Source organism: Astatotilapia calliptera, chromosome 3, assembly GCF_964374335.1.
Source record: "Astatotilapia calliptera chromosome 3, fAstCal68.1, whole genome shotgun sequence".
Taxonomy (NCBI): Eukaryota; Metazoa; Chordata; class Actinopteri; order Cichliformes; family Cichlidae; genus Astatotilapia; species Astatotilapia calliptera.
Window position 1 is genome coordinate 60,735,023 of NC_137424.1, and position 25,308 is coordinate 60,760,330.

Sequence of the window (25,308 nt, forward strand, 5' to 3'; positions counted from 1 at the left end):
ATGATGAAACCAGTGTCTTCCAACTGTCCTCTAAAATCTGGATACCCAGATCCTTCTCCCAACACTGCCTCAGTCCCCCCAAATTGGGAGAGTGCGCCTCTCTGAAGATCCCATAAAATTTGGATGATCCTATTAATGACAGGGGCTGCAAACATCTTCTGAATACTAGATGGAGGGTCTGGATTATTATTCAAAATGGTTTTAATACAGTGTCTTATTTGAAAAAACCTCCAAATTTCCCTTGGATCCAGATTAAATTCTCGTCTGATTTCTGCAAACGGTTTCATACCAGTCTGCCCAAATAAATCCCCCACCTGATTGATACCTGTCCTAGCCCAAGCCTCCCACCAGACCGGTTTCTTATCAATTAATATTTTCTTATTATACCAGATAGAGGCTCTAGCGGTAAGATAAGGGCTAATGTTGGTATATTGGTGACCTCTAAACCAGGTCTCTTGCATGAAAGCCAATACTGGATCTTTAAACGGTACTGGTCTTCCCTTCTGAGTAAGGAAGGCCTCTAAAGACGAAGGAGCCACAAGATTTTCCTCAATCGCAACCCATGATGGCTTCTCCGTAAAGGAATTATGTATCTTAACTAACTGAGAGAGGGAGAATGCATAATGATACCAGACCATCTTGGACAATGCCAACCCACCACTCTCTTTAGCAGCATATAATTTGGACCGATTAAAAGATGGCTTTTTGCCTGCCCACACAAAACCCTCCACACTTGTATTATAAAGCTTTAGCAAATTATGTGGGACTGCTATCGGTAACATGTGAAGAAAGTACTGAAGTTTAGGGGCAATAATCATCTTCACCAAATTAATTCTGCCCAAAAGGGACAGATTTATTTTAACCCAATTCTGCAACAGCGGCCGAATATTTTGAATCACTGGGGAGATGTTTGCTTGCATTATGTTGTCTAAACCAGGGGTCAGTTTAATCCCTAAGTAAGTCAAACCCTCGGGCATCCACTTGAAATGCCATGAGCTCCTCACAACTGGCGGACACAATTTGGAAATGGGCATAACTTCCGACTTAGACCAATTTATGGTGTAGCCAGAGATTGCAGAAAAGGAATCAATAATTGAGGAAATTGCAGGAAGTTACTTGTCCTTTTAATCGTCCTTTTTCATATAAACACCCGTGTTTCTGTTTTAATCCTCAAATTAAGGAAGTGTGCTCAGATTGCCAGTTTTTCTTTTAAAGGTTACTGGGTGAATGTCCAAAAGATTTCTCCGTGGCAACCACAGTAAGAGCTGGCTGACTTAAGCTGGTGAAAAGTGATTCAGTTATTTATAATCGTATTTACCAAAGGAGATACTGGGTCATCTTTTATGAAAGGAAAAATATCACTCTGTCCCATAATTCATGGCAACACACCAACCCCACTGTTCAAGAATGTGATGGAGCTCATGCAGATGTGTGTTTTTGATTTGATTCCATAACAACAGGCTCTTAAACAAACAGCACAACATTGCTGTAACAATATCTGCTCCATATCCAGGTGTTAATATCCATAAAGAAGATAATTTGCATAAACATTCTGAACCAAGATTATAATTATATTAATTACATTATATAAGGTGTTCAGTTTGCATTGAAACAAGCGGAAAGTGTCAAAATGTCCACAAGGTGGAGACAGACAGTAACACACTGCTGATGAGGACATTTGTGAGACTATTTTTCCACCAAGCATTTGTAATCACATAGCTGAATTCGAGATTAAGGATATTGTTTATTAATTTAAATAAATATAACATACACTGAATATCAAAATAAAAGCTGATAGTTTAAATCCACTGAATAGTAATAATATAAATTTATGTTGCATGTTAGTTTTTCCAATATTACTCATATTGAAATAACTATATACAAAAATATACTAATTTTACATATTTGAGTTTACTTACATCTTATCATTTATCTTAACATATCATTTTATGTTTAAAATTTGTTTTTATTTATTATGGCACCTTGTGAGTGCTAATTTTTTTCCCTACCTCATGTTTACAGTGGGAATATTTTTGGAGTGTAACCTGCTCAAGTGTCATATGTGTCAAAAAGATATTTTTAAGGGAAACTTTAGCCTGCCACCCAAACCTTAAACATACTGAAGAAGAAAAACGTCAGATCTGGATCTGAGAGAGATGAGTGTATGTGTGTATGTTAAAATGAAAGCCTGATGGTATAGATGACTATGTACATCTCTGTTTATTTGTTTTTGTATGTTTTTATTGTGTATACTCATCTTCTTTTATTGTGAGGACTAAATTGTTATATTTCTTGATAAGGGACTATAACAATTTAGTCCTTTTTTACTTTGTAATTAGTGTTGTTGTTGTTGTTGTTGTTGTTGTTGTTGTTATTATTATTATTATTATTATTATTATTATTATATATTTTTTACATGTGCAATACAATTTTGTGCGCTTTTGCAAATGCTCAAATGCTGCGCAAAACAAGCAAGTCATGACATTTGCACAATGTCTTTACTCATGGAGCACATTTTGAAACATGCTGTGGTTGCTGGACTGTTTACCCTCATTTTAGTTGTGAGGAGAATCACTGGCAACTGGCAAGGTCAGAAGTCATAAGGACATCAATGCAGCAAATGTTCTTTGTTCACAAGAAGAGTAGCTGATGCTGCAGGAAGCTTAAGTTAATGTTGCAAAAACAAAGAGCAAACACCATCATGCATCAGTATGTGTTTTATGGGAGCTTCATGCTTTGAGTGTCAGTCCAACACTGTCAGGTGAAGATATTCTTGGCGCAGACAGATGGCAGATGATATCCACACCATGCATCAAGCCAGCAATTTGAATCTACAAGATTCAAGAGCAGAAATCATTCAAATGTTACTCAAATGAAAAACCTAAAGAACCAGCCTTTATGGCTTGTATATTTGATCACTTCAACCAGTCATACACATTAAGCACTCGTTGATAACTGTTCTAAATTACCTCGAGAACTCATCTGCAGACAGTTCTCATAGTAACCATTACTGGGCTCTCCCCAGCACCATTTTGAAAAGAAGAAACTGGTCCCATCATTCCACCACCAAGTACCCTTGTAGAAGAAAAAAATTAGTAGTTCAGACAGGCCTGTGCTTTATCCTAACCAGTGTTGGGCAAGTTACTTTGAAAAAGTAATTAATTATAGTTAAGTTTTCAAGTAATTAATTACTTTTACAATCTTGTTACTCAGTTACTAGCTCATCTACTTTTTTGAAGAAGTAACTACTAACTATAATTAATTACTTTTTCAAAGTAACTTGCCCAACACTGGTTATCATTAATGCCTGATCTTTTAGCTTCTCTCCCCTGCCTCAGGTTTCACTGCAGGTGGGAATTAACATTTTCTTTTGACAATATACCTTGAGTCCTTTGCTTCCTCCAATCCAAACTGGCGTGTTGCCAAACAGCTGCATGATCCTTTGGTGCTCCCAGTAAGTGTGCACTGATGCAAGGTTTGCCCCCAAGCCCCAGCAGTGTCTCTTCAATGAAGAGGGACAAAGCAGAGGTTTTTTAAAACAATGAGTGGTTCAATCAGGTGTTAAAGATGATAAAAGTAAAATAAAATTACCTTAGCAGAATCCCAACTCATGGGTGTTTGATTGTAGGTAAAGCAGCGACTACCGACTTGAGTCCAACCGTAAGGACACTGGGCTTGATTCCAACCATCAGGACAATAAATGCACCTCTTGACCAGGTGACTCTTGGCTGTGGACAAATGAACAGTTGTACATGTGTCTCTGGTTAATATCTTATTTTGTATTACTTTTAATTATTATATATCCAATAACTGACAAGTCATACAAGTAACATTGGACATATAAACAATAATTAAAGGTTTGGTGGTGTTCAGGTGCAGTTATGTGTATGAAGTACACGGCGTTGTCTTTCCTTCACATTTATAGATTGGTATAGATATATGATATATGTTACTTTAAGCTTTGTATTTCAGGAAAGAAGGTCAATTAAAAGTGGAAGCCAATCATTTAGGTATTGAGTATAACAGTATAACAGCCAGAAACCTCAAGGTTTGTAAGGGTTTTTTTTCTGTTAAGCGTGACATAAGTTATTGAAAATCTGGAAAATGCAAAAAACCTGTGGGCATCAATCAATTTTCTTTAACTCTCATAAATAAGATTACATTAATTAAATTAATACATTTTACTATTAATTTGTATGTTTAATTACACTCATATATATATATATATATAATGGAAATTATACTGCCATACTCACCACCAGCAGTGGTTACAGCCATCATTGCACAGAGAAGAGCACACAGAGTCAGCAGCTTCATGGTGATGTTAGTGTCTCTGTGGAAAACAGAAAAAAAAAGTTACTATCGTAAAAACATGTATAGAACATATTAAGACCAGCGCTTATATACAGTTTAATTTTACGCATTTATATAACCTGTAACTATCAATAAAACAGCAGTGACGTGCTTGTTGTTTTTCATACTCTTCTTGAATGAATAGTGTGTTAAGGACAAGCTTTGTTCAGGTGAAAATACACTGAAACCAGTGTTATTAACAGCATTTGATAGTCTACTATTATATAAAAAATTACATCATTGTGACTCTTTGGACCTGTACTTGTCATAAAAGAAACAAAGTGACTACATTTACTTCAATATGGGAGTGTTTTCAGAACCATCTTCTAGAAAAACCTGAGTGAAACATCTCAACAGACTTCAGTGTCACACACTGATTTTCTTTCATCGATCCTCCATAAAACCATCAGGCTGGATCATAAGAGGTGGAAATGTTTCCATTGTGAAGGAAATGCAGATCAGTAAACAGTTCATACTGCTAGCTTTCACTCTCCAGCAATGCAGTTGTATGTGGTGACACTTTTAGCAGACTGGTGCGAAAACAGCTCAACATATCTGCATTTCCTGCATACTCTGACTGGAACAGGGCATTATGGAAACCAGCAGCATATTTAAGGGTTTCTGCAAAATGATAAAATGGCCATTGTAGGAGAGCAGAGAATGACTCATCCTTTTCTGTCCATTCCTCCTCTTCAAGTCAAAGAAAAAGTGAGAAAGAGTGTCTATCAGGGCGATATTCTGAAACATGATGTACACCACAGCACATATAGCAGACACGCCCAGCAGATTGGAAGAATCAATCAGAGTTATAGAAACACTGTTGAAAACACCAGCATTACATTTAAAACTGTAAAATCTGTCAAGCCGCTGCTGACAGTTTCACCTGGAGACTCCAGTTTGAAATTACAGTTAGCAGTGTTTGCAGGCTTGTTTTAAGCAGTTACTCAGTCACACTCCCAGACTTAATCATCCACCATGTCCACTCAGAAAGGGAGACAGAGAGAGAGAGAGGGCTTTCACTGAAAAGTATACTTAAAGAAAAGATAACAAACCATTTCTTCAAATCAAAGAAGCAATAATTCCCCCAAAATATTTCTCAAAATATTCCAGAAAATTCATCCTAAAATAAAATTGATAATCAATGTTTGTAACATTATTTTAATGCCACAATCATTTTCTGTTTTACTCTGATGTAAATAACCAAAATAGCTTATCCAACTCTTATTTTGACTGTACCTGAAGCCAGGAAGGAAAGAATGAAGCAACTCTCCAAATAAATGGAACGGCCTCTTCAAACACAGAGTGGAAATTGCTGCGGCCCAGGAAGCAGTGGGACACAGTTTCTCTCTGAGTGCCTGAGTTTTAAACTGTGACCTGCATTTATGTCATCAATGTCAACAGAAAGAGCCGTGGATTCATCAAAATTTAAATACAGATTCCAGCAATGATGCCACTTTTATAACTAAAGGAAATGTAACAAAACAACTCTCTCTTTCAGTCAACAGCATCATCCTCATTACTGTCTGTTTCCTGTCCATGTGTTTTTCATATTGACTCTAAAACAGAATCTAGAATCTAAAAGTAACTTAATGTCTGTGGGCAGCTTACTTCTCCGGTGGGCTGCTTCATTTCTGATGAACAGTGGAAAAGTGGACTAAGCCAAACACAGCCAAACTAAACTCCACTGAGCAGCTCAGAATAGGAGCCAGCTTTATGGCATAGTGGTGAGTCAACTGCTCCTGACCTTAACTGGTAGCAGTTACTGAGAAAGTTACTGGAATTGGTCATAGTCCAGGAAACAATGGAACACAGTTTCTCCCCAAGTGCTTTAGGTTCGAGCATGCACATTTATAAAAACAACTTAAGTGTTTTTTTGGGGGGAGGTTTGTTGTTTGTTTGTTTTGTTATTAAATGTGACCTGCAATTACTTCATCAATGCCAAACTGAACGAGCTGTAAATTAAGTGGAAAATAAAGTACAGATTCCAAACTTTACTTGGAGATAAATTATCTGAATTTCAGGAGCGGGACCACGCCTCCAAACACACCCCTCCCAGTTCTTATCTACATATGACCCCCCAGTTCTACAAGCTGTTCATTTTTGTTTTTGTGAGGATGCGGAGAAAAAATACAGAGGAAAAACCCAACAATCATATGGCCCCTATGAGCAAGCACTTTGGTGACAGTGGGAAGGAAAAACTCCCTTTTAACAGGAAGAAACCTCCGGCAGAACCAGGCTCAGGGAGGGGCGGAGCCATCTGTTGCGACCGGTTGGGGTGAGAGAAGGAAAACAGGATAAAGACATGCTGTGGAAGAGAGACAGAAATTAATAACAGGTATGATTCAATGCAGAGAGGTCTATTAACACATAGTGAGTGAGAAAGGTGACTGAGAAGGAAAAAACACTCAATGCATCATGGGAATCCCCAAGCAGCCTATGCCTATTGCAGCATAACTAAGGGAGGATTCAGGGTCACCTGTATGTATTATTGTAGGTCAGCTGCGCAAAGCTGGGCATGGACCAACAATAGTAACCAGCCCACCTCAAGAACTGATGTACCTCTTTCCTTATCTTGGGATGCAGGCAGGATACAATGGCTGCTGTTTTGCTCATCTGCAGGTGCATGTGCCTGCCTCCCAAATGGTACCCCAGATACTGTGGTGCACAATGCTGTTGCAATGCAGCAACATCTGCATTATTCTATTCTATTAATGAGGTAATCACAGGTCACATTAAATTGAAAAAAAAAAAGAAGAAGATATTTTTATAAATGTGTGCTCCAACCTTAGGCACTCAGGGAATGTTCCACTGTTTCCTGGACTATGGCCACTGTTTCCTGGACTATGGCCACTGTTTCCTGGATTATGGCCATTTCCAGATTTTTTATTCTTGTTTTCAGATACAGTTTTTAAAAAAGGGAAAAAAAGAAAAACTTATCTTTCAGTTAGTGCTCACATGAAGAGAGAAACATTTTGTGGAGGATTATTGTTTCTTGATTTATAGAAATGTTTTGCTGGCTTTTGTTTACATAACTGCTTCAGAAAATGGCTGATCTCTCTCTCTCTCTGAGTGGACATGGTGGGTGGGTGGATCTGGGGATGCAGAATGACTCCATCACAGTTGTGGTCAGGTTGTCTGGGGTGTGGAGAATTTTTTTCGGTAACTGCTACCAGTTAAGGTCAGAAGCAGTTGACTCACCATGAGGTCACGGTTTCCTTCCACATATAGCTTTGCAAAAATTTCATAAAAAGAATTTGCAGCAACAAAAAACTGTTTCTGTGATGCTTAGAGCTCAAATTGCACTGCTGGAAACAGTTTATTTTGATGCATATGCTGTTTTTTTGCAAATTTGTATTATAGGATTTATTTTTGTTTTTCCTGCAGTATGTAGAAATTGATGTAACTCAAAAATAAACCTATGAAGTCACTCAAAATAAATATCCTGTGGTTGGAAACTATTTTGTGCAACTTTTTTATATTTACAGTTTTGAGGGATAAGCCTCTTAATTTTCTCTAACTAGAAATATATGTAAAAAACAAAAAGCCAAAAATGTTTTTTAATTTTTTGTAGTTTATTGCTTTTTTGCAATTTATGTAGTAATTATGCACTTAATGCATACATATTATTAAAATCTGGGCTATAACGATTGTATTGATGTATAGCAACTTGAAATGCTTATGCTTCTTCCTGCTCCTTTTTGAACATGAAAGTAGTTGTAGTTGCTCGTTTTCCTTTTGTTTTGCTTTGTTCATTTGTCTCTTTTAATTCTATGTTGTTGTACTTTTTCAACATGTTCAAAATAAAGATTCAATCAATCAATCAATCAATCAAATGCTCCCAAAAATGACACTACAGCATGTAAAAATATAAAGATAAGCTCTGGCGGACTTGGTTCTATGGTAGGTCTTAAAGGGTTAATGCCAATCGAAAGAGCAGTAAATTCACTGTAAAATAAAATACAGGTTCCACCAGGGATGCTGCTTTTTTAACTAAGGAACATTTCACCACGAAACTCCAGTCAGAAATTTTGATCAGCAGCATTATCCTTAGTACTGTGTGTTTCATGGACAAAATGTAGTTTCTTAAGCTCCGCCAGACTAATAATAGAGGCTCATTTTGAAACAACGGTTACTCCAAAAAACGTTTTTCATTCAGTGTGTCCCATTTTTGGCAGTAAGAGAGGGTTTCACTCTGAACCACAGGACTGCTGCTCAGGGACATCAGTACATCACACTTTAAAACCAGAGTCTTCCTCAGTACCTTCATGCTGATTTATCCATGTCTATTATGCTAAAAGTACACTATACCAAGTTGGTGTCAGGTAGCAAATTGCTTTGATTGCTACTGGGTAATTGACTTTCTGATTTTGTGTGTATATCACATGTTCAGATACTAGAAATCAGTACTACTATTTTCCAGGTTTTTGCAGACCTTTTCTATGCTGCTGTCTACACATACAGTGAATGTTTAACAGAAGTATGGTGCATACTGTTTCTGTATTTGTTAATAGAATAGAATAATGCAGATGTTGCTGCATTGCAACAGTATTTTGCAATGCAGTACAGTACGGCCTCATGTACCACACACCGCATATGCTGCTTCATACTTGGATGATGTCATCATCCAAATATGAAGCAGCATGAGTCCAAGTAAAACTTAGACTCATTACGTTCTGGACCTGTGAGCGAAGCTCCTGGTTCTTGGTAGGTTATTACGAGAGAATTTGCTTCAGATCCAGGAAGCAGTATTTGTACAACACAGAGTCTTGACTCAGACATGCTTCACCAGGAAACAAAGTGTTTGTAATGCTTCTTAGTTAAGCTCAAAGTTACTTCCTAAGTGGCAAGGACTGTTTGTGATCAGACAGCAAGGGGGAGACATAGACTATGAAGTGGTGTATTCAGACACGACTTCAATCATACAAATGTATTACCTCAACTTCCTCAAAGCATGAGGGGGACTTGAAGAGATCTGTGTCTCTGGTGAGGTAGAGAAAGACTGAATTGAGTGAATTGGGGCCTGAGGTGCAGTTCAGGAAAGAAAATAGTTTAGACCAGTTGTTGTGCACATAGATTCACAAATCCCACCAGAACATGGAGCTGCTGACCAAGTAGTTAACAAGTAATTAACAAGATAACGATACATTTGTTTATTTATAAGAACATTATTGTCGACTGACTGTATGTTGAGCAAATAGTGGACCCAAATGCAGACAAAAAACTGAATGTAGAATGAATAAAAAGCCCTTTGTTAAGGGTGATTATATGAGTACAAATAACAAGATAAAGTGAACAGGGACGAAAACTAAACTAAAACCTAAACTGGAAGAAATTAAACTATGACAACTATGACAAAAGACATGAACATGATTCAGGGCAGGAGCATGTGAGAAGCTATGAGGAAAAAACATGAACATGGAACATGCGCAAGACCTGAGTTGAATCGTGAAATACGTGAGCTTAACGTTACGTGGAGGAAAGAAGCACAGATGATCTGACAAAGACTGAATGAAAACACACAGACTAAATACACAGAGGGGTAATGAGGGAAGTGGAAACACCTGGGGAAAAGCTGGCACTAATGAGCATAATGACATCACAGGGAAAAAAGTACAACTAAACACATTCAGCATAGAAGACACAGGACACCCAAGACTTTCAAAATAAAACAGGAAACATGACAACACAAACCTGTACCCCTGGTTTCCTAAAAGAAACTTCTTATAAAATGTAATACACAGAGCAAATAAGAAACATAATACATTAGTTTTTATTTGATTTTAACTACAATAATAAAGACATTACTACGTTAGCATCAGAGTGTTAATATTGACATATAAAGACTAGCATGAAGCTTATGTACATTTTGACGTTGACATAATCATTGTTTTTGTCTTTTAAACCAAAAACACATCAAATGTGAGAATTATGCAGTTTTCAGTTCAGTGCAAACAGCAGATTGATCATCAGGTCATGAGCTAACAGGGTAGGCAAAACATCAGCTGTTAAAAAGTTATAAAGTTAAAAAAGTAAAACCAAAAAAATGTTACTTTAATCCTGGTGATACATTGATCGTTATTGTTCATCATGATCTTCATCCTCAGACACTCCAGTCATAGATGATCAGACTCTCTCATTTTTGTCTCAGTTTCAGCTGCAGGAGGAACAGAAACTTAGTGGGACTTTTTTTAAAAGCAGAATTTAATCCCATATAAGCAGTGTTATACAACAGTGGCACTTTCTATTGTTGCCATGAGATCTAGCTCTGACCTCATTAACAACAATACGAATCCCTGATGATAATTGTCTGTCTTTAAATCATGAATATTTTCTTCACTTAATGAACATCAACATACAAACATGCCTGAGGTCACTAGCTGAGCCACAACCAAGAGTCTGTTTCACAAAGTGTAATAAGTTGAGAAGCTACGTTACACCACTGTGGTCAGTTGGCATCTACTGTCCAACTGGAAGAGGCTGCAAATGGAAGACGTGAATCTTTCACAGCAAGAGGTTAAAGTGTTGCTGCTGCTTTTAAGTTATTTTCAATCAGATGTATCTATCACCTGATTTCATACTTGAATTATTGTTAGACTGACAAAATAAGTTTGGAAAAATAGTTTTATGATTGATTTTTTGACATTTGTTTTGCAGCTACAATGTTGTATTGGACCTCTGACCCTGTGTGGAAATTGAATATATTATTCTAAATATATATTTTTTGTTTTACTCTTACCTTGAGTCAACCTTTGCACATGGATATACACAGTATGAGTATACCAGTGAACAGGATGAACAAAAAGATTGTGTATGCCAGCCTGGGAAGAGATATCAGAGGAGGAGGAGGAGGAGCAGTCGTAGATGGAGCTCGAGCTGTGACACAGAAAAAGTTTTGTCATTATTTTTCCTGTTGAGGACCAAATGTTACACGAAAAGTAAATAAAGAAAATCCATCGTTCATAGTGGTGAAGAGTTTACTGTGTAAATGGACTAGCTCTTATAAAGCACTTTTCTACTCTCATTGAGCACTCAAAGCGCTTTATACAACTCGTGCATTCACCCAATCACGTTTATCTATGGTTTATGTGCTTCTATCTAACATTCACTCGCATTCACACTCCGATGGATGCACCAGAGGGCAACATGGAGTTAGTATCTTGCCCACGGATATTTGGCATGTAGACTGGAAGAGCCTGGGATCAAACCACCAACCTTCTGGTGAGTAGGTGACCCGCTCTACCACCTGAGCTACAGTCACCCCAGTATGTGTGTATTTACATAGAAACATTCAACAGGACACATCGAGGTGTGTCTGAAATGTGTCGTTTAACACTAAAACAGCCTTTCACTGCGTTTTATGGTGGAGCCACTGAATCTGCAGGAAGCAGCTCATATATAGTTTTAAATCAAAGAAACCTGAAGAGCTTCATGTGGATGACAATTTTTTCAGCAGTTTGCAGTTTGCGAATAAAAATGGGAGAGTTTGAAAAAGAACTTTGACCTTTGGTCAGTTTTTATTTGCGTTCACTACTGAGAATGCTAAACACAGACCCTGAACATTTTTGGGACCCTAAAAATGTTGGGACACTGTATGTAAGTAAATCTAATGCAGTGCAGGCCCATCTTGGGCCTAGTGAAGGGACGAGATAGGAGGCTCCTTCTCATCTGCCGGAGACGAGGCTGGTGTGGACCTCGCTCTGGAGAAGACATTCCTGGACTGCTGGTGGACCCGTAATAAACATCTGGCATAATTACACCAGGGAATTATAGTGAATATAGAAAATTGTATTTTTATGGGTTTTAGAATTGTTTTATTCTCCATTTAGTCTCCATTAGGATTTTAGTATATTGATAACATTTTATTGCGTATGTTTTTTAAGAGTTGTTTTTTTTTTTTGTCTGGAAATAAACTGTTTCCGATTAGACCTGCTTGTGCCCTTGGTATTTGACTCGCTTCCTCCCCCTTGTATTTAAAATAATCATTCTACTCAGCATGACATTCTGGCGCATCGGCTTTCGTATCCGCATTACATAGGCAAACAGGAGGATGAGGGTTCTGATTTATAGTTTTACTCCTAGAGTACTGGATACCTGTTCCTAAAAGCAATCAGACGAAAGCTTCATGAAACTTAATATCATCACCATCACCTCTCACTTCCAGCCAAACCTCTGGTGACTGTCCTTTAGTGGGATGAACACACTTGTAGGAGCCTTCGTTCTCCTTGGACACATGGATAAAGCTCAACCTTCCTTCAGACGTTTTTTCAATAACAGCACCATTTCTGTAGAAAGCAGTACTGAAATTGGACGTAGACTCCTTTGCATATTTTTCCTTATAGGAGCAGTTTAGTGTCACACTGTCTCCCTCAGTCAGAGGAACAGCAGGACCCTGCAGGATGACACCAGCTGAAATGCAGAGAGAGAAACTGTGGTCTCTGACTCTGGTTTTTGTCCTTCGTTACAAAGTTGCAAAATGTGTTCATTTATTTTTACTTAAGATACAACATCAACAATCTGACATTACTTAGCAAGCTTACTTGCCACTGTGATGTTGAGGATGTTGCTGCACTCCCTGCTGTCAGACTCACACCAGTACACTCCACTGTCTGATGGGTAGACACCTTTGATGGTGCAGGATGATCCATTTAATTGGCCCCAGGTCTCACATGAAACAGAAGACCTTGTGGAGGTGTTTCTCTTCACTGTCCAGCTCCTGAAGCTGCCTGGCACTGCACAGCTCAGAGTCACAGTTTCATAATAGAAGAAAACTGACCTGCCTGGATGGATGCTCAGAGTAGCAGCTGCAGGTTCAAAAACATCAGGTCGAGACACATCAGTTAACATGCAGTAGACTACATGCAGTGTGTCGAGATCAATGACATGAACATCAGAGAATCAGAATCAGAATCAGAATCAGAATACTTTATTCATGCCGAGGGAAATTAGGGGTTACAGCAGGCAGCACGCTAATGGCGCATGCGCACTCACAAAGGAACCTTCTGACCAACTTTACACAAACATCACATTGGGCAGACATGTCAGAAGGTAGGCTGATAGGAAAAAAAACAACGAAAATACACTACATGAGGTAAGAGGAGGAGAAAAAAAACTCCACTCAGACTGAGCTCCTAGTGGGAGAACAGTTTGATAAAAGAAAAAACACCTCAGCACAAAAGCACATGACTATCAATACACCATAGAAACACGAGACAAGCAACAGGGGCGGATAAAGGGTAAGAGAGAGCCGGCGTAGACAGCGCATCCGGTCCTGCAGCATCTGTGCTGGTCCAGTTGACTGCTATCATCCCCGGTAGGGCACAAGCATCGAAGGCGTTGGAAAGGGAGGGGGATGAGTGAGTGCTTATCAGTGTAAGTGTGTGTGTGTGCGTGTCCATAGTTTAGCTGAGACAGTGTCCTTCGGCCTATCAGGCTAAGTAAACAGTCCAGAAGTAACCTGTACTGATCGTAAGTGCTAAAAGAGACGGGAGACTCACAAAAGATTAACATGAGAGTCAGAATAAATATTCCATTAGACCAGCAAATATGAAGAGATGAGCTACAACAACCATTATAACTAAAATTGGATCAAGATGTATATTATTCTGCTGTACATGCTTAAATATTACAGTCAAGGTCTGCTGGGCTGTATCATTGGAGGGGCAAACTGGCATCCACTGTTTAGCATTAAAGTACAGTCTAGTGTTACATGTTACAGCTGCAGAGTCAGAACGACACTTTCTCAACTGTTTGAGGCTTTAAGAGCGTTAAAAATAATAAATGAATCAATGCAGTTACACAGTGGAGACAGAAGACAAGAGGATTATTAATGTTCACACTGAACTGAAAAAGGCAACTCACAACCAATAAACCCATGTTTAAAATTAACTAAAAGTAACATCTGTAATAGAAACATATTGATTTACCTTTAACAAAATCCAAACAGTGAATGAGAGTCCACAGTGAGAAAGTGAGAAGAGACTCCATGGATTTCATATTATAGAAAACAATATGAAAAACAAGTCCACAGTGTGTGGGAGAATAAAACATTTGTTTCTTCCTTCTTTAAATCAACACCCGTGTTTCAGTTTTAATCCCTGAATTAAGGAAGTGTGCTCAGATGGACAGTTTTGCTTTTAACCCGTTAAGACCTACCATAGAACCAAGTCCGCCAGAGCTTATATTATATTTTTACATGCTGTAGTGCCATTTTTGGGAGCATTTCAAGTTGCTATCAATACAACCATTATAGCCCAAACTTTAATAATATGTATGCATTAGGTGCATAGTAATTACATAAATTGCAAAAAAGTGCAATAAACTACAAATATAATTGAAAATCGTTTTTGTTTTTTTAACATATATTTCTAGTTAGAGAAATTTAAGAGGCTTATCCCTCAAAACTGTAAATACAAAAAAGTCAAATGACGTCACTTCCGGTTTCGGGCAGCTCATGGCGGACATGTGATAGTTCACGCTGATGGACGTAGGAAGTGTTACAAACAGCTGATCGGCTCTGCTGCTCCACCTCCTGAGGAACGTAGTGAAGCCTCAGGAACAGACAGTGGTCTTTGCTGCCACCAAACACCATGTGGAGTACCTAAAGGAGCTGCTGTCGTCAGAAGGTTTAGAGTGTGCCTACATCTACAGTGCCCTTGATCAGACTGCCAGGAAGATCAACAATGCGAAATTTGTGCATCGGAAAGCCATGGTGCTTCTGGTGACTGATGTTGCTGCTCGTGGTATAGACATCCCCCTGCTGGATAATGTCATCAATTACAACTTCCCCTCCAAGGCCAAACTTTTCTTGCACAGAGTTGGGCGTGTGGGACGAGCGGGCCGAAGTGGCACAGCCTATAGTCTGATTTGTCCTGATGAAATGCCTTATGTCTACGACCTCCACCTCTTCCTAGGGCGACCAGTTCAGTTTGCTTCACCTGAACACACACAAGATTCAGAAGGTGTGTTTGGTCGAGTCCCTCAGAGGATCTTGGATGATGAAAGTGCTCATCTGATCACGTCTCACGAAAACTCCCTGGACCTGCAAAATCTGCTCCGTGTCTCAGAGAACGCCTACAAGCAGTACCTCAAGTCGCGGCCAAACCCCTCGCCGGAGTCCATCAGACGGGTTAAAAACACAGATGTGTCCAGCATAGGTGTCCATCCAGTACTTGGGTGTGGTCTGGAAAAAATGGAACTGGAGTGCCTTCAAATAGTCGATGCCATCAAGAGCTACAAATCCAAAGCGACCATCTTCGAAATCAACTCCAGTAGTAAGACACCAGCCAGTGAGGTGATGCGGGCCAAACGCTCTAAAGACACTCAGCTAGTGGACAAATTCAGCAAGCAGAGAGAAGACTGAGCTGCAGAAAGCAGGCTGCAGCAGCCAACCAACGCCACCACTACTGCTGACTGTGACATCACCGAAAAGGATGAGAGTGATTTAAATGGGGTGTTTTCAGAGGTGGTAGGTGGTAAAAGAAGAGGTCAGCAGGAAGATGGTGAAGAGCGACCAAAGACCAAGAAAAAGAGGCAGTCAGGCAAAGATGAAGAGTATTATATCCCTTACAGACCTAAAGACTTTGACTCTGAGAGAGGGTTGAATCTCGGTGGAGAGGGCAGTGCTTTTGAACAGCAGGCCTCTTCAGCTGTCCTTGATCTCATGGGAGATGAAGGCGATCACCTTAACCAGCAGAAGAAAATGATGAAATGGGACCGTAAGAGGAAGCGTTTTGTGAGAGAAACGGGAAAAGAAGACCAGAAGAAGAAGATCAAAACAGACAGCGGTCAGGTTATCAGTAACAAGAAGAACAGGAAGAACTTTTATGAGGAGTGGAAGAAAAAATACAAGATTGATGATACAGGATCTGGATCAGATGGAGAAACAGGCGGAGGAGGCAGGAAGCCAGCAAGAGGTCGTGGCCGTGGCCAACGAGGTCCAAACGTACAGAGCTCCAGTGACCACAAAGCACGCTCGGAGCTGAAAACAAAGGATCAGATCATAAAGCAGCGCAAGAAAAAGCAGAAGCACCAGTTCCTGCAGGGCGGGGGGATGAGGAAGCTCCGCTCCAAGAACAAAAAGTGGCTCGGAGAAGTTAAAAAGTCAGGTTTTGGAAGGGGTGGCCATAAGAAAGGCAAGCTGGGGAAGAAACTGTGAGGAGGACAGAGGGTTGATGGTGTGGAGGACATCACGAGGAACTGGATGATAAGCGTCAGAATCATCTGAGATCATCACCAAAGATTTTCCCGGCGCTTTGTGTGACTATAGATTAAGGAGAAAATGATTTGTGCATCTTTACACTGCAGAAATGCACGTCACTTCTTCCTTGATGGCCTGCTGAACTCTGCGTTTGCCACAGAGTTATGTTTAATTATGATCCACTAACCTGGATTTACTACTTGTAAGCATGTTGGCAGTCTAATAAAAGTGTTTTGGAGTACTGAAAAAAAACCAAAAAAAAACCAAACAAACAGCTGATCGGATCGGCAAAGCGTGTTTCTGGAATATTATGTTTTTGTTGCTGCAAGTGCTTTTTATGCAGTTTTTGCAAAGCTATTTGTGGAAGGAAACTGTGACCTAGGACAAGCTGATGGCATAAGACATAGGTGTCAAACTCTGGCCCGCGGGCCAAATTTGGCCCGCAGCCTAATTACATTTGGCCGGCGAAGCCATACCAAATTACTATTAGAGCTGGCCTACTGGTATTATACAGCTAATATATATATTGTTTAGTATTAAGCTTTGCTTGTTCCATATTCAGAGGGTCGTGAAAAGGGCTGTGAAAATCATCAAAGACCCCAGTCACCCATCACATGGACTCTTCACCCTCCTGCCCTCTGGGAGGCGCTACAGGAGCCTCCGGACTAAGACCACCAGGTACCGGAACAGCTTCTTCCCCACAGCTGTCAGACTCCTGAACTTTGCCTCCTGACATCTGACCCACGTTAACTCATGGACTGAACATACACACACCCACAATGGACAACTGTACCCTCAAACACACAATAATAACATGGAGTGAACACCACTCACAACCACTGGCACTTTATATAGCCTCTGTAGAAATTATCCACATATCTTACTTATCTTAACTGCACTACTGTATAGCTCTGTGTAAATAATCATTCTGTACATTCGATAATCTTTAATCCTACAACTGTTTACAACTTGCATAGTTCCCATTTCTGTATAACTGTATATCTCAGATTCTGTAAAGTTATTTATTTCATATTCTGTATAGTTTTTCATATTTATATCCTGTTCATAGCCTGTACATAGCTTGTACTCACTACAGCCTGTACATACTTATAGTTATAGAATATTCACAACATACTTCATACCGTGTACATTATAACATACCATAATAGACCCATTTCTGTAATATACTAACATATCTATATTATTGCTAATATATATTGTAATATATCTATATCACTAAAGCACTTCTGGATGGATGCAAACTGCATTTCGCTGCCCTGTACCTGTGCATGTGCAATGACAATAAAGTTGAATTCTATTCTATTCGATTCAGTTTTTCAGCAAAACTTGTTTGAGTCCATAAGAAAAGATTCATTCTTATATCTAGAGGAAGATTTTTTGTTCAATAAATATTAATGTTAGCCCGCGACTTCGTTCCAGTTTTGAATTTTGGCCCACTGTGTATTTGAGTTTGACACCCCTGGCATAAGATGTAAGTGCAACTCCTCCGGTTTCATATGCAAAAAAAATTATTGCGCTAGCTTACGTGGTTGCAGTGCTACCGGGATTTAAAAATAGTTACGCAAAATGGAGCGTGTCCGCTCCGACCGGCTTTAAAGGGTTAAAGGTTACTCAGTGAATGTACTTTAAGTTTCTTCGTGTCAGTCAAAATAAGAGCTGGCTGACATAAACTATTGAAAAGTGCTTCAGTGTTTGATTATTTTATCTTACTAACCAGAGGAGACACTGGGTCATCTTTTATGAATGAAACTTTCTAGACCAAGATTATAAGTATTTATATTACTTTATATGTAGTGTTCAGATTGCATTGAAACAAGCAACAAGTGTCAAAATGTCCACAAGGTGGAGACAGACAGACACTAATGATGAGGACATTAGTGAAACTATTTTTCAACAGGAAGCATTTTTGATCACAGAGCTGCATTCAAGATTAAGGATATCGTTCATTGGTTTAAATATATATATAAAAAAACAATCAGTATCAAAATAAAAGCTGATAGTTCAAATCCACTGAAAGGAGCTTTAGCTGTCAGTTTTGTAACCTTAGTCATGGCACATGTATTTATATTTGTCCACATTTAATTTGTGTAGATTATAATATACATGTGGGCAAACAGACCAAAGGACAACTTTTACAACAGGGCAATAGCCCTAATCAATGCTAACAGCTGAACTTATTGGCTACCTCCCTGTACTTTTTTGGGGGTAACAACAATAACAATAATAATATTTAAATTTATAACAAGGTATAATGATAACAATAATGTGCAATAACCATACACTTCTTCTTCTTTTTATTACTCAAGTTACTGTGTTGTGTTGTACATAGTTGTACATAGTGCAAATGTGGGACAGTTTTTCCAATTTCATTGTACCATGTATGACTGTACAATGACAATAAAGAGTTATCTTATTTTACATTTATGTTGCATATTAGTTTTTGCAATATTATTTTTTATATTTAAATAGTTCATTATCACTTATCTTACCTTATAATTTATTTGTGTGACATAAGTTATTTTTTGTGGCACCTTGTTGGAGGTAATTTTGGTTCATCCATAATGTTTACAGTAGGAATGTTTTTGAAGTGTAACATGTGTCATGTGCATCAGGAAGATAACAGAGTAAAACGTTGAGTGCACACTGTCTTCCTGTGTTGGTGGTTATTATAGAGGATATTTCTTTCATATTTCATCAGGAAAGAGCTGTCTCTGAGAGAGATCTTAAACATTTAACGGTCCTGAAACTATCAAATGGCATGAAGCAGAAAGCCTCGCTCATATAAGGTTATTAGCCCTGGACTTCCTTATATGAACAAAATGCAATGGAGTACACAATTCTAGCCTCTTATGTTCAATACAATTTTGTTTTGCTTTTGAGACTCAAATGATTCACAGTGGTAATTTACTCAAGTGCTGTGCACAACAAGCGAGTCCTGTATCTCATGACATTTGTATTATGTCTATACTCATGCAGCACATTGTGAAACATGCTGTGGTTGCTGGACTGTTTGCTCTCCTTTTAGTTGTGGTGAGAATCACAGAAAATTGATAAGGTCAGAAATCATAAGGACACCCATGCCTCACACGTTCTTTGCTTACAAGGAGAGTAGCAGATGCTGCAGGAAGCTTAAACAGTAGGCAAATAGTTGGTTCTTATGAAAGAAAACCATTTGTTGATGTCAGCTGGAGTGGTAATCATTTCCAGAGCCTTGGCACCACAGTAGCATGAACATTTTAAAACAAATTCTAAAATCAACTGGGAGCTAATAAAAAGAGAATAAAATAAGGATGATATGAGGTTACTTTCTATAGTGTGTTAAGAGTCTGGCTTCAGCATCGTGTATTGCCTTGAGACATGAAAGCGACGATTTATCTAAGCCAATAAATACAGGAATACAATAATCTAGGTGCAATGACACAAATGCATGAACAAGTTTTCTAGTGTAAAAGAGGAGGTCACAATTAAGAAATGTTCCTTAAATGAAAGAAACAGGTACATGAGATCAGTTTTATATGTGAGTCAAAGCCTAAAGATGAATCAAATATTACAAACACTGGTCTTTGCAGAAAAGGAGGGAATGACTTGAGTGATTCTTGAATTACCATCAGGAGGTGCTACAATGCTAGCCTCAGTCTTGCCAGAGTTTAAAAGAAGGCAGGAGTCAGTCACTAATCTGGGATAAACAGGGTGGACAACCTGTCCAATCGGTGAACCTCAGCATATATAGCTGAATATTATCAGTATAGGAATAATAAGAATGCAAGGAAAATACTGAATAATGCTAAACTAAAGGAATGTGGCCAGAAAGAAACTGAAAATAATCATTAATCCAGGATCGAACCTTGTATAATCATCAATAAATCATTAGATTATTGTGTTTTATTATGCTTACTATCAAGGATTTAGGCCTTCATTTTTGTCATTTTCCCTGTGCTCAGAGATGAGTACATGCACAGCAAGCTACAGATATGTTTCCTTGTATTGTAATTGTCATGTAGAGAAAAATCTTAGTTTCCTCTTACTTTACTGTATACAAAGAGAGTACTAAAAATATTGTTGGCAGAAAGACAGAAAGTAGTTTAAAAAAAAGTTGAAATTATCATAGCATGCTCACCCAATCTGGCAGCACATTTAAACATCAGGGAGTAAATACAAATTGTACAACACATCTTAGCTGTAATGGTCTGGTAACTGGTCAAGATAACTTGTACATGCATACAAGGTAGAGAAAAAATAATGCATATAACTGCTTAAAATATGTGTATGTGCCACAAAAGAAGACGGACATGTTTGCTTGAAGCTTTATTCCTCAAAAAAGAGCAAACACCATCACACATCAGTGTGTGTTTTATGGGAGTTTCATGCTTGAGTGTCAGTCCAACACTGTCAATTGACGATGTTCTTGGCGCAGACAGATGGCAGATGATATCCACACCATGAATCAAGCCAGCAATTTGAATCTACAAGATTCAAGAGCAGAAATCATTCAAATGTTACTCAAATGAAAAACCTAAAGAACCAGCCTTTATGGCTTGTATATTTGATCACTTCAACCAGTCATACGCATTAAGCACTCATTGATAACTGTTCTAAATTACCTCGAGAACTCATCTGCAGACAGTTCTCGTAGTGACCATTGCTTGGCTCTCCCCAGCACCATTGTGAAAAAAAGGAACCTGTCCCATCACTCCAAAACCAAGTACCCTTGTAGAAGACAAAATTTGAAAAAAAAGTACTTCAGACAGGCCTGTGTGTAATCCTAACCAACAGATCAGCTCACTTTAATGCAACCACGCATAACTTTCTGTATATCTAACTGGCAAATCTCACATATTATTTACCTGGTTAATAATCTCTAAAAGGCAGATCCTCAGATCTCCACCCAAGATTGTTGATTGACATTTTTGACATAATATTGTATATGTTATCATTAGTTAGGTTTCACTGCAGGTGGGAATTAACATTTTCTTTTGACAATATACCTTGAGTCCTTTGCTTCCTCCAATCCAAACTGGCGTGTTGCCAAGCAGCTGCACGAGCCTTTGGTGCTCCCAGTAAGTGTGCACTGATGCAAGGTTTGCCCCCAAGCCCCAGCAGTGTCTCTTCAATGAAGAGGGACAAAGCAGAGGTTTTTTAAAACAATGAGTGGTTCAATCAGGGGTTAAAGATGATAAAAGTAAAATAAAATTACCTTAGCAGAATCCCAACTCATGGGTGTTTGATTGTAGGTAAAGCAGCGACTACCGACTTGAGTCCAACCGTAAGGACACCGGGGTTGATTCCAACCATCAGGACAATAAATGCACCTCTTGACCAGGTGACTCTTGGCTGTGGACAAATGAACAGTTGTACATGTGTCTCTGGTTAATATCTTATTTTGTATTACTTTTAATTATTATATATCCAATAACTGACAAGTCATACAAGTAACATTTGAGAAATAAACAATAATTAAAGGTTTGGTGGTGTACTGGTGTGCAGTTATGTGTATGAAGTACACGGCGTTGTCTTTCCTTCATGTTGATATATATATATATATATATATATATATATATATATATATATATATATATATATATGTATATATATATATATATATATATATCTGCATGCTTTGTATTTATTAAGACAATATAATTAATTGTAACAATGGTAACTTATATATCTTATCTATTATCTTGGATTCAGCATGACATTAGTTATTGAAAATCTGGAAAGTGTATTTCACTTGTGGGCATCAATCCCTTTGCTTTAACTCTCATAAATAAGATGCATATTTTACTATTAATTTGTATTTTTAACTACACTCATATGTAAATAATGGAAATTATACTGCAATACTCACCACCAGCCGTGGTTACAGCTATCATTGCACAGAGAAGTGCACACAGAGTCAGCAGCTTCATAGTGGTGTTAGTGTCTCTGTGGGAAAAAAAGCTACTATCAATTCAATACAGAAAGGATGAAAAAAATCTGAGTTTGTCACAGAACATTTACAGAAATAACCTGGAACTATCAATAAAACAGCAGTGACGTGCATGCTGTTTTTCATACTCTTCTTGTATGAATAGTGTGTTAAAGACAAGCTGTGCTCTGGTGAAAATACACTGAAACCAGTGTTATTAACAGCATTTGATAGTCTACTATTATATAAAAAATTATCTTTGGACTCGCAATAATTAGCAATAATTCCATTCAAATATTTCTCTCTTCATGTGTTTTCTTTCCAGAAAACAACATATGACTGCAAACAAATATTTTCAAACCATTTCAGATCATCCTACAATAAAATTGATAATCAATGTTTGTAACATTAATTTAACGTCACAATTTGTTTTCTGTTTTCTGCTGATGTAAACAACCAACATGGTTTACTTAACTCCTAGTTTGACTGTACCTGAAGCCAGGAAGGAAAGAATGAAGCAGCTCTCCAAATAAATGGAACGGTCTCCAAATTCCAACACAGAGTGGCAACAGTCGCGGTCCAGGAAACAGTGGGACACAGTTTCTCTCTTAGTGCCTGATTTTTAAACTGTGACCTGCATATACGTCAGTGACGTCAACAGAAAGAGGCTTAAATTCATTGGAAATAAAAATATAGATTCCATCAGTGACGTTACTTTTATGACTTTCATGACTAAGTGAAATGACACATGAACTCTCTCTTACAGTCAGCAGCATCACCCTCATTACTGTCTTTTTCCTGTCCAAGCCCTGCTGTGTTTTTCATATTGACTCTGGCAGAGAGCCTAAGCTCTTGGGGAAGTGGATCCAGGTGAATCATCTTTATGGATCCTGTTGTGTCTTCCAAAAACTTTCTAATTTTAACAAAGAAATAGTTATTCTCTTTTTTTATTTTAACCTTCTACCTCTGATTCACCATGTCCCTGTGAATGACGCAGAGGGACTTTTGAATGTCCCTTTAAGACTTTTTTCACCTCACGTTTTTGTTGTTTAGTTTTAATGTTCTTCCTCTTTATATAAAAATTGAAAGTCTTCATCCATTACAACATCCTCCTCCTCCCACACTGACTGAGTTACTATGAAAGAATTTAGCCTGTCTGTTCCTTCATTCCACCAACATCCACCGTTTCACCACCAGAGATGGGCAGTAACGCGTTACTGTAATCCGATTACTTTTTCAAGTAACGAGTAAAGTAAGGGATTATTATTGCAAAAAAGGTAATTAGATTACTGTTACTTTCCCGTAAGCACGCTGTGTTAAGCAACAATGGATAATATATCGAGCGTGGGAGAGAGTATGAGCGTGCAGTGTTTAAAGCGTGGAAGTACTGACCTTACTTTGAGTTTGATTCTGTAAAAAGTGACAAAAACATTAGCGTCCTCTGTTCACTGCGTGGGAAGAAAACTTCTTTTTACAGCGAAAAAAACCCCTAAACTTCCGAGCAAGCACCGAGTGCGCAACGACGTAATGGGAAATTCACAGAGAAACTCCCGGATTCTTCCACTGACATAACCGCTGCGGCTCACCTGCACCAGGGCAAACATCCGCCTGCTAAACAGGTGAAAATAGAGCAACAGGACCACTGAGTCTTTGATTTTATTTATTTTCTGCTGTATTTTACTTGCATCTATTTGAAAGAGTGAGTGTAAACACAAAATAAATCTTATTTTATGTGCAGGAATGTGCAGAAAATAGGTTTAAATGTTAAACTAATTTCTTCCAGTCAGAGAATGTTGCATATAATTTATTTTTTGCTTGATGCATAAAGTTAAAAGGTTAAAACTAATAAAACAAGTTTTAAAAAGAGGTTTTTCATTTGATTACATTTTATATGATGGATTATGCAGAAAAGTAGAATTGGGCTGAAAGATCTATCGCTACCTACTCAGGGTATAAATCATGTTATAATAAGTAACTAAGTAACTAATTACTTTTGAAAATAAGTAATAAATAAAGTAATGGGATTACTTTTGGGGGGAAGTAATCATTAATTAGTTACTGATTACTTTTTTCAAGTAACTTGACCAACACTGTTCACCACATTGCATGTAAAGTTCTTTCATCTTTTCACTCTTTTCCTTTTTTATCACTTGCCTTGTGCCTTTTTCCATATCTACATTCATCTGTTTGTTACCTACTTGTTCAGCTGTCTCTACTTGGGATGCTCCCCCATCCCGCATCTGAAGCATTTCATATTTTCAGATACTATATGAAGAACAAAGTAAAAGTTATCGATTCAACCTTGAAAAGCAATGCTCAATTCTTTATCCCCCGTGAGAGTCATTAAAACCTGTATTTTAAAGGAGAAAACAATGTTTTAAGCAAGGAGATTTGCAGCCAAGAAGCATGATTTTAATAGCAGAGAGGAGCTGTGCATGCTTAGACAACTCCTGCTTCGTTTCTGATGAATGATGGAACACTGGTGATTGTAAATGGACTAGTTTTTATATAGCACTTTTTTTATTGTACTTGAGCACTTGAAGCACTTTACACAACATGCCTCATTCATCCATTAATGCAAGAAACTTTTGTCTATGCTTTCTGCCTCTTTTTCCTTTTTTTTGTGTTTTCTACTTAGCATTCACCACCAATCTTAACATGCTTTATCCAAAGCACACTCTCTGCTAAATCACCCATAATTATATTCAGAATGTTCATTTACTTTGTTTTTAGGGCTTCTTTATCTTATCTTTTCTTTATCTTTCCATTCTGGACTTTCTCAGCGTGTGGGTTTAGCTACTCAGTATCTTGCCGGAGCCTCATTTTGCAA

General features: G+C 38.2%; 2 protein-coding genes and 1 pseudogene across 4 annotated transcripts; 1 reads left to right on the forward strand and 2 right to left on the reverse strand.

The window, feature by feature from the left end:
* Positions 1-2,532: 2,532 nt before the first annotated feature.
* Positions 2,533-4,426, reverse strand: LOC113013734 (type-2 ice-structuring protein-like). Its single transcript, XM_080299631.1, has 5 exons — positions 4,257-4,426; positions 3,592-3,728; positions 3,383-3,502; positions 2,970-3,075; positions 2,533-2,831 (listed from the first exon to the last, which is right to left on the reverse strand). Exons 1-5 carry the CDS (start codon positions 4,315-4,317, stop codon positions 2,758-2,760), a joined length of 498 nt encoding a protein of 165 aa, XP_080155757.1. The 5' UTR covers positions 4,318-4,426; the 3' UTR covers positions 2,533-2,757.
* A 5,053-nt stretch (positions 4,427-9,479) lies between these two features.
* Positions 9,480-14,424, reverse strand: LOC113013786 (Fc receptor-like protein 5). 2 transcript variants are annotated; one of them, XM_080293040.1, is made up of 5 exons: positions 14,277-14,424; positions 12,891-13,154; positions 12,502-12,759; positions 11,090-11,226; positions 9,480-10,507 (listed from the first exon to the last, which is right to left on the reverse strand). In XM_080293040.1, exons 1-4 carry the CDS (start codon positions 14,398-14,400, stop codon positions 11,096-11,098), a joined length of 777 nt encoding a protein of 258 aa, XP_080149166.1. In that variant the 5' UTR covers positions 14,401-14,424; the 3' UTR covers positions 9,480-10,507; positions 11,090-11,095. The 2 variants fall into 2 exon arrangements, with proteins under 2 accessions (XP_080149166.1, XP_080149173.1); XM_080293047.1 differs by lacking the exon at positions 14,277-14,424 and having other exon boundaries at positions 12,891-13,927.
* A 279-nt stretch (positions 14,425-14,703) lies between these two features.
* Positions 14,704-16,817, forward strand: LOC113013741 (ATP-dependent RNA helicase DDX54 pseudogene; annotated as a pseudogene). The gene has a single exon (XR_013903347.1). The product of XR_013903347.1 is annotated as an ATP-dependent RNA helicase DDX54 pseudogene (transcript).
* Positions 16,818-25,308: the final 8,491 nt, after the last annotated feature.

Coding starts and splice junctions, on each gene's coding strand:
- LOC113013786 (XM_080293040.1), bottom strand. CDS start 14,400: ATGTTTTATTCTCCCACACACTGTGGACTTGTTTTTCATATTGTTTTC. Junction 12,760..12,890: donor CCTCAACATCACAGTGGCAA/GTAAGCTTGCTA, acceptor TCTGCATTTCAG/CTGGTGTCATCCTGCAGGGT. Junction 11,227..12,501: donor GGTTTGGCTGGAAGTGAGAG/GTGATGGTGATG, acceptor TCTGTGTCACAG/CTCGAGCTCCATCTACGACT.
- LOC113013734 (XM_080299631.1), bottom strand. CDS start 4,317: ATGAAGCTGCTGACTCTGTGTGCTCTTCTCTGTGCAATGATGGCTGTA. Junction 3,503..3,591: donor TGAGTTGGGATTCTGCTAAG/GTAATTTTATTT, acceptor TCTTCATTGAAG/AGACACTGCTGGGGCTTGGG. Junction 3,076..3,382: donor GAGGAAGCAAAGGACTCAAG/GTATATTGTCAA, acceptor TTCTTCTACAAG/GGTACTTGGTGGTGGAATGA.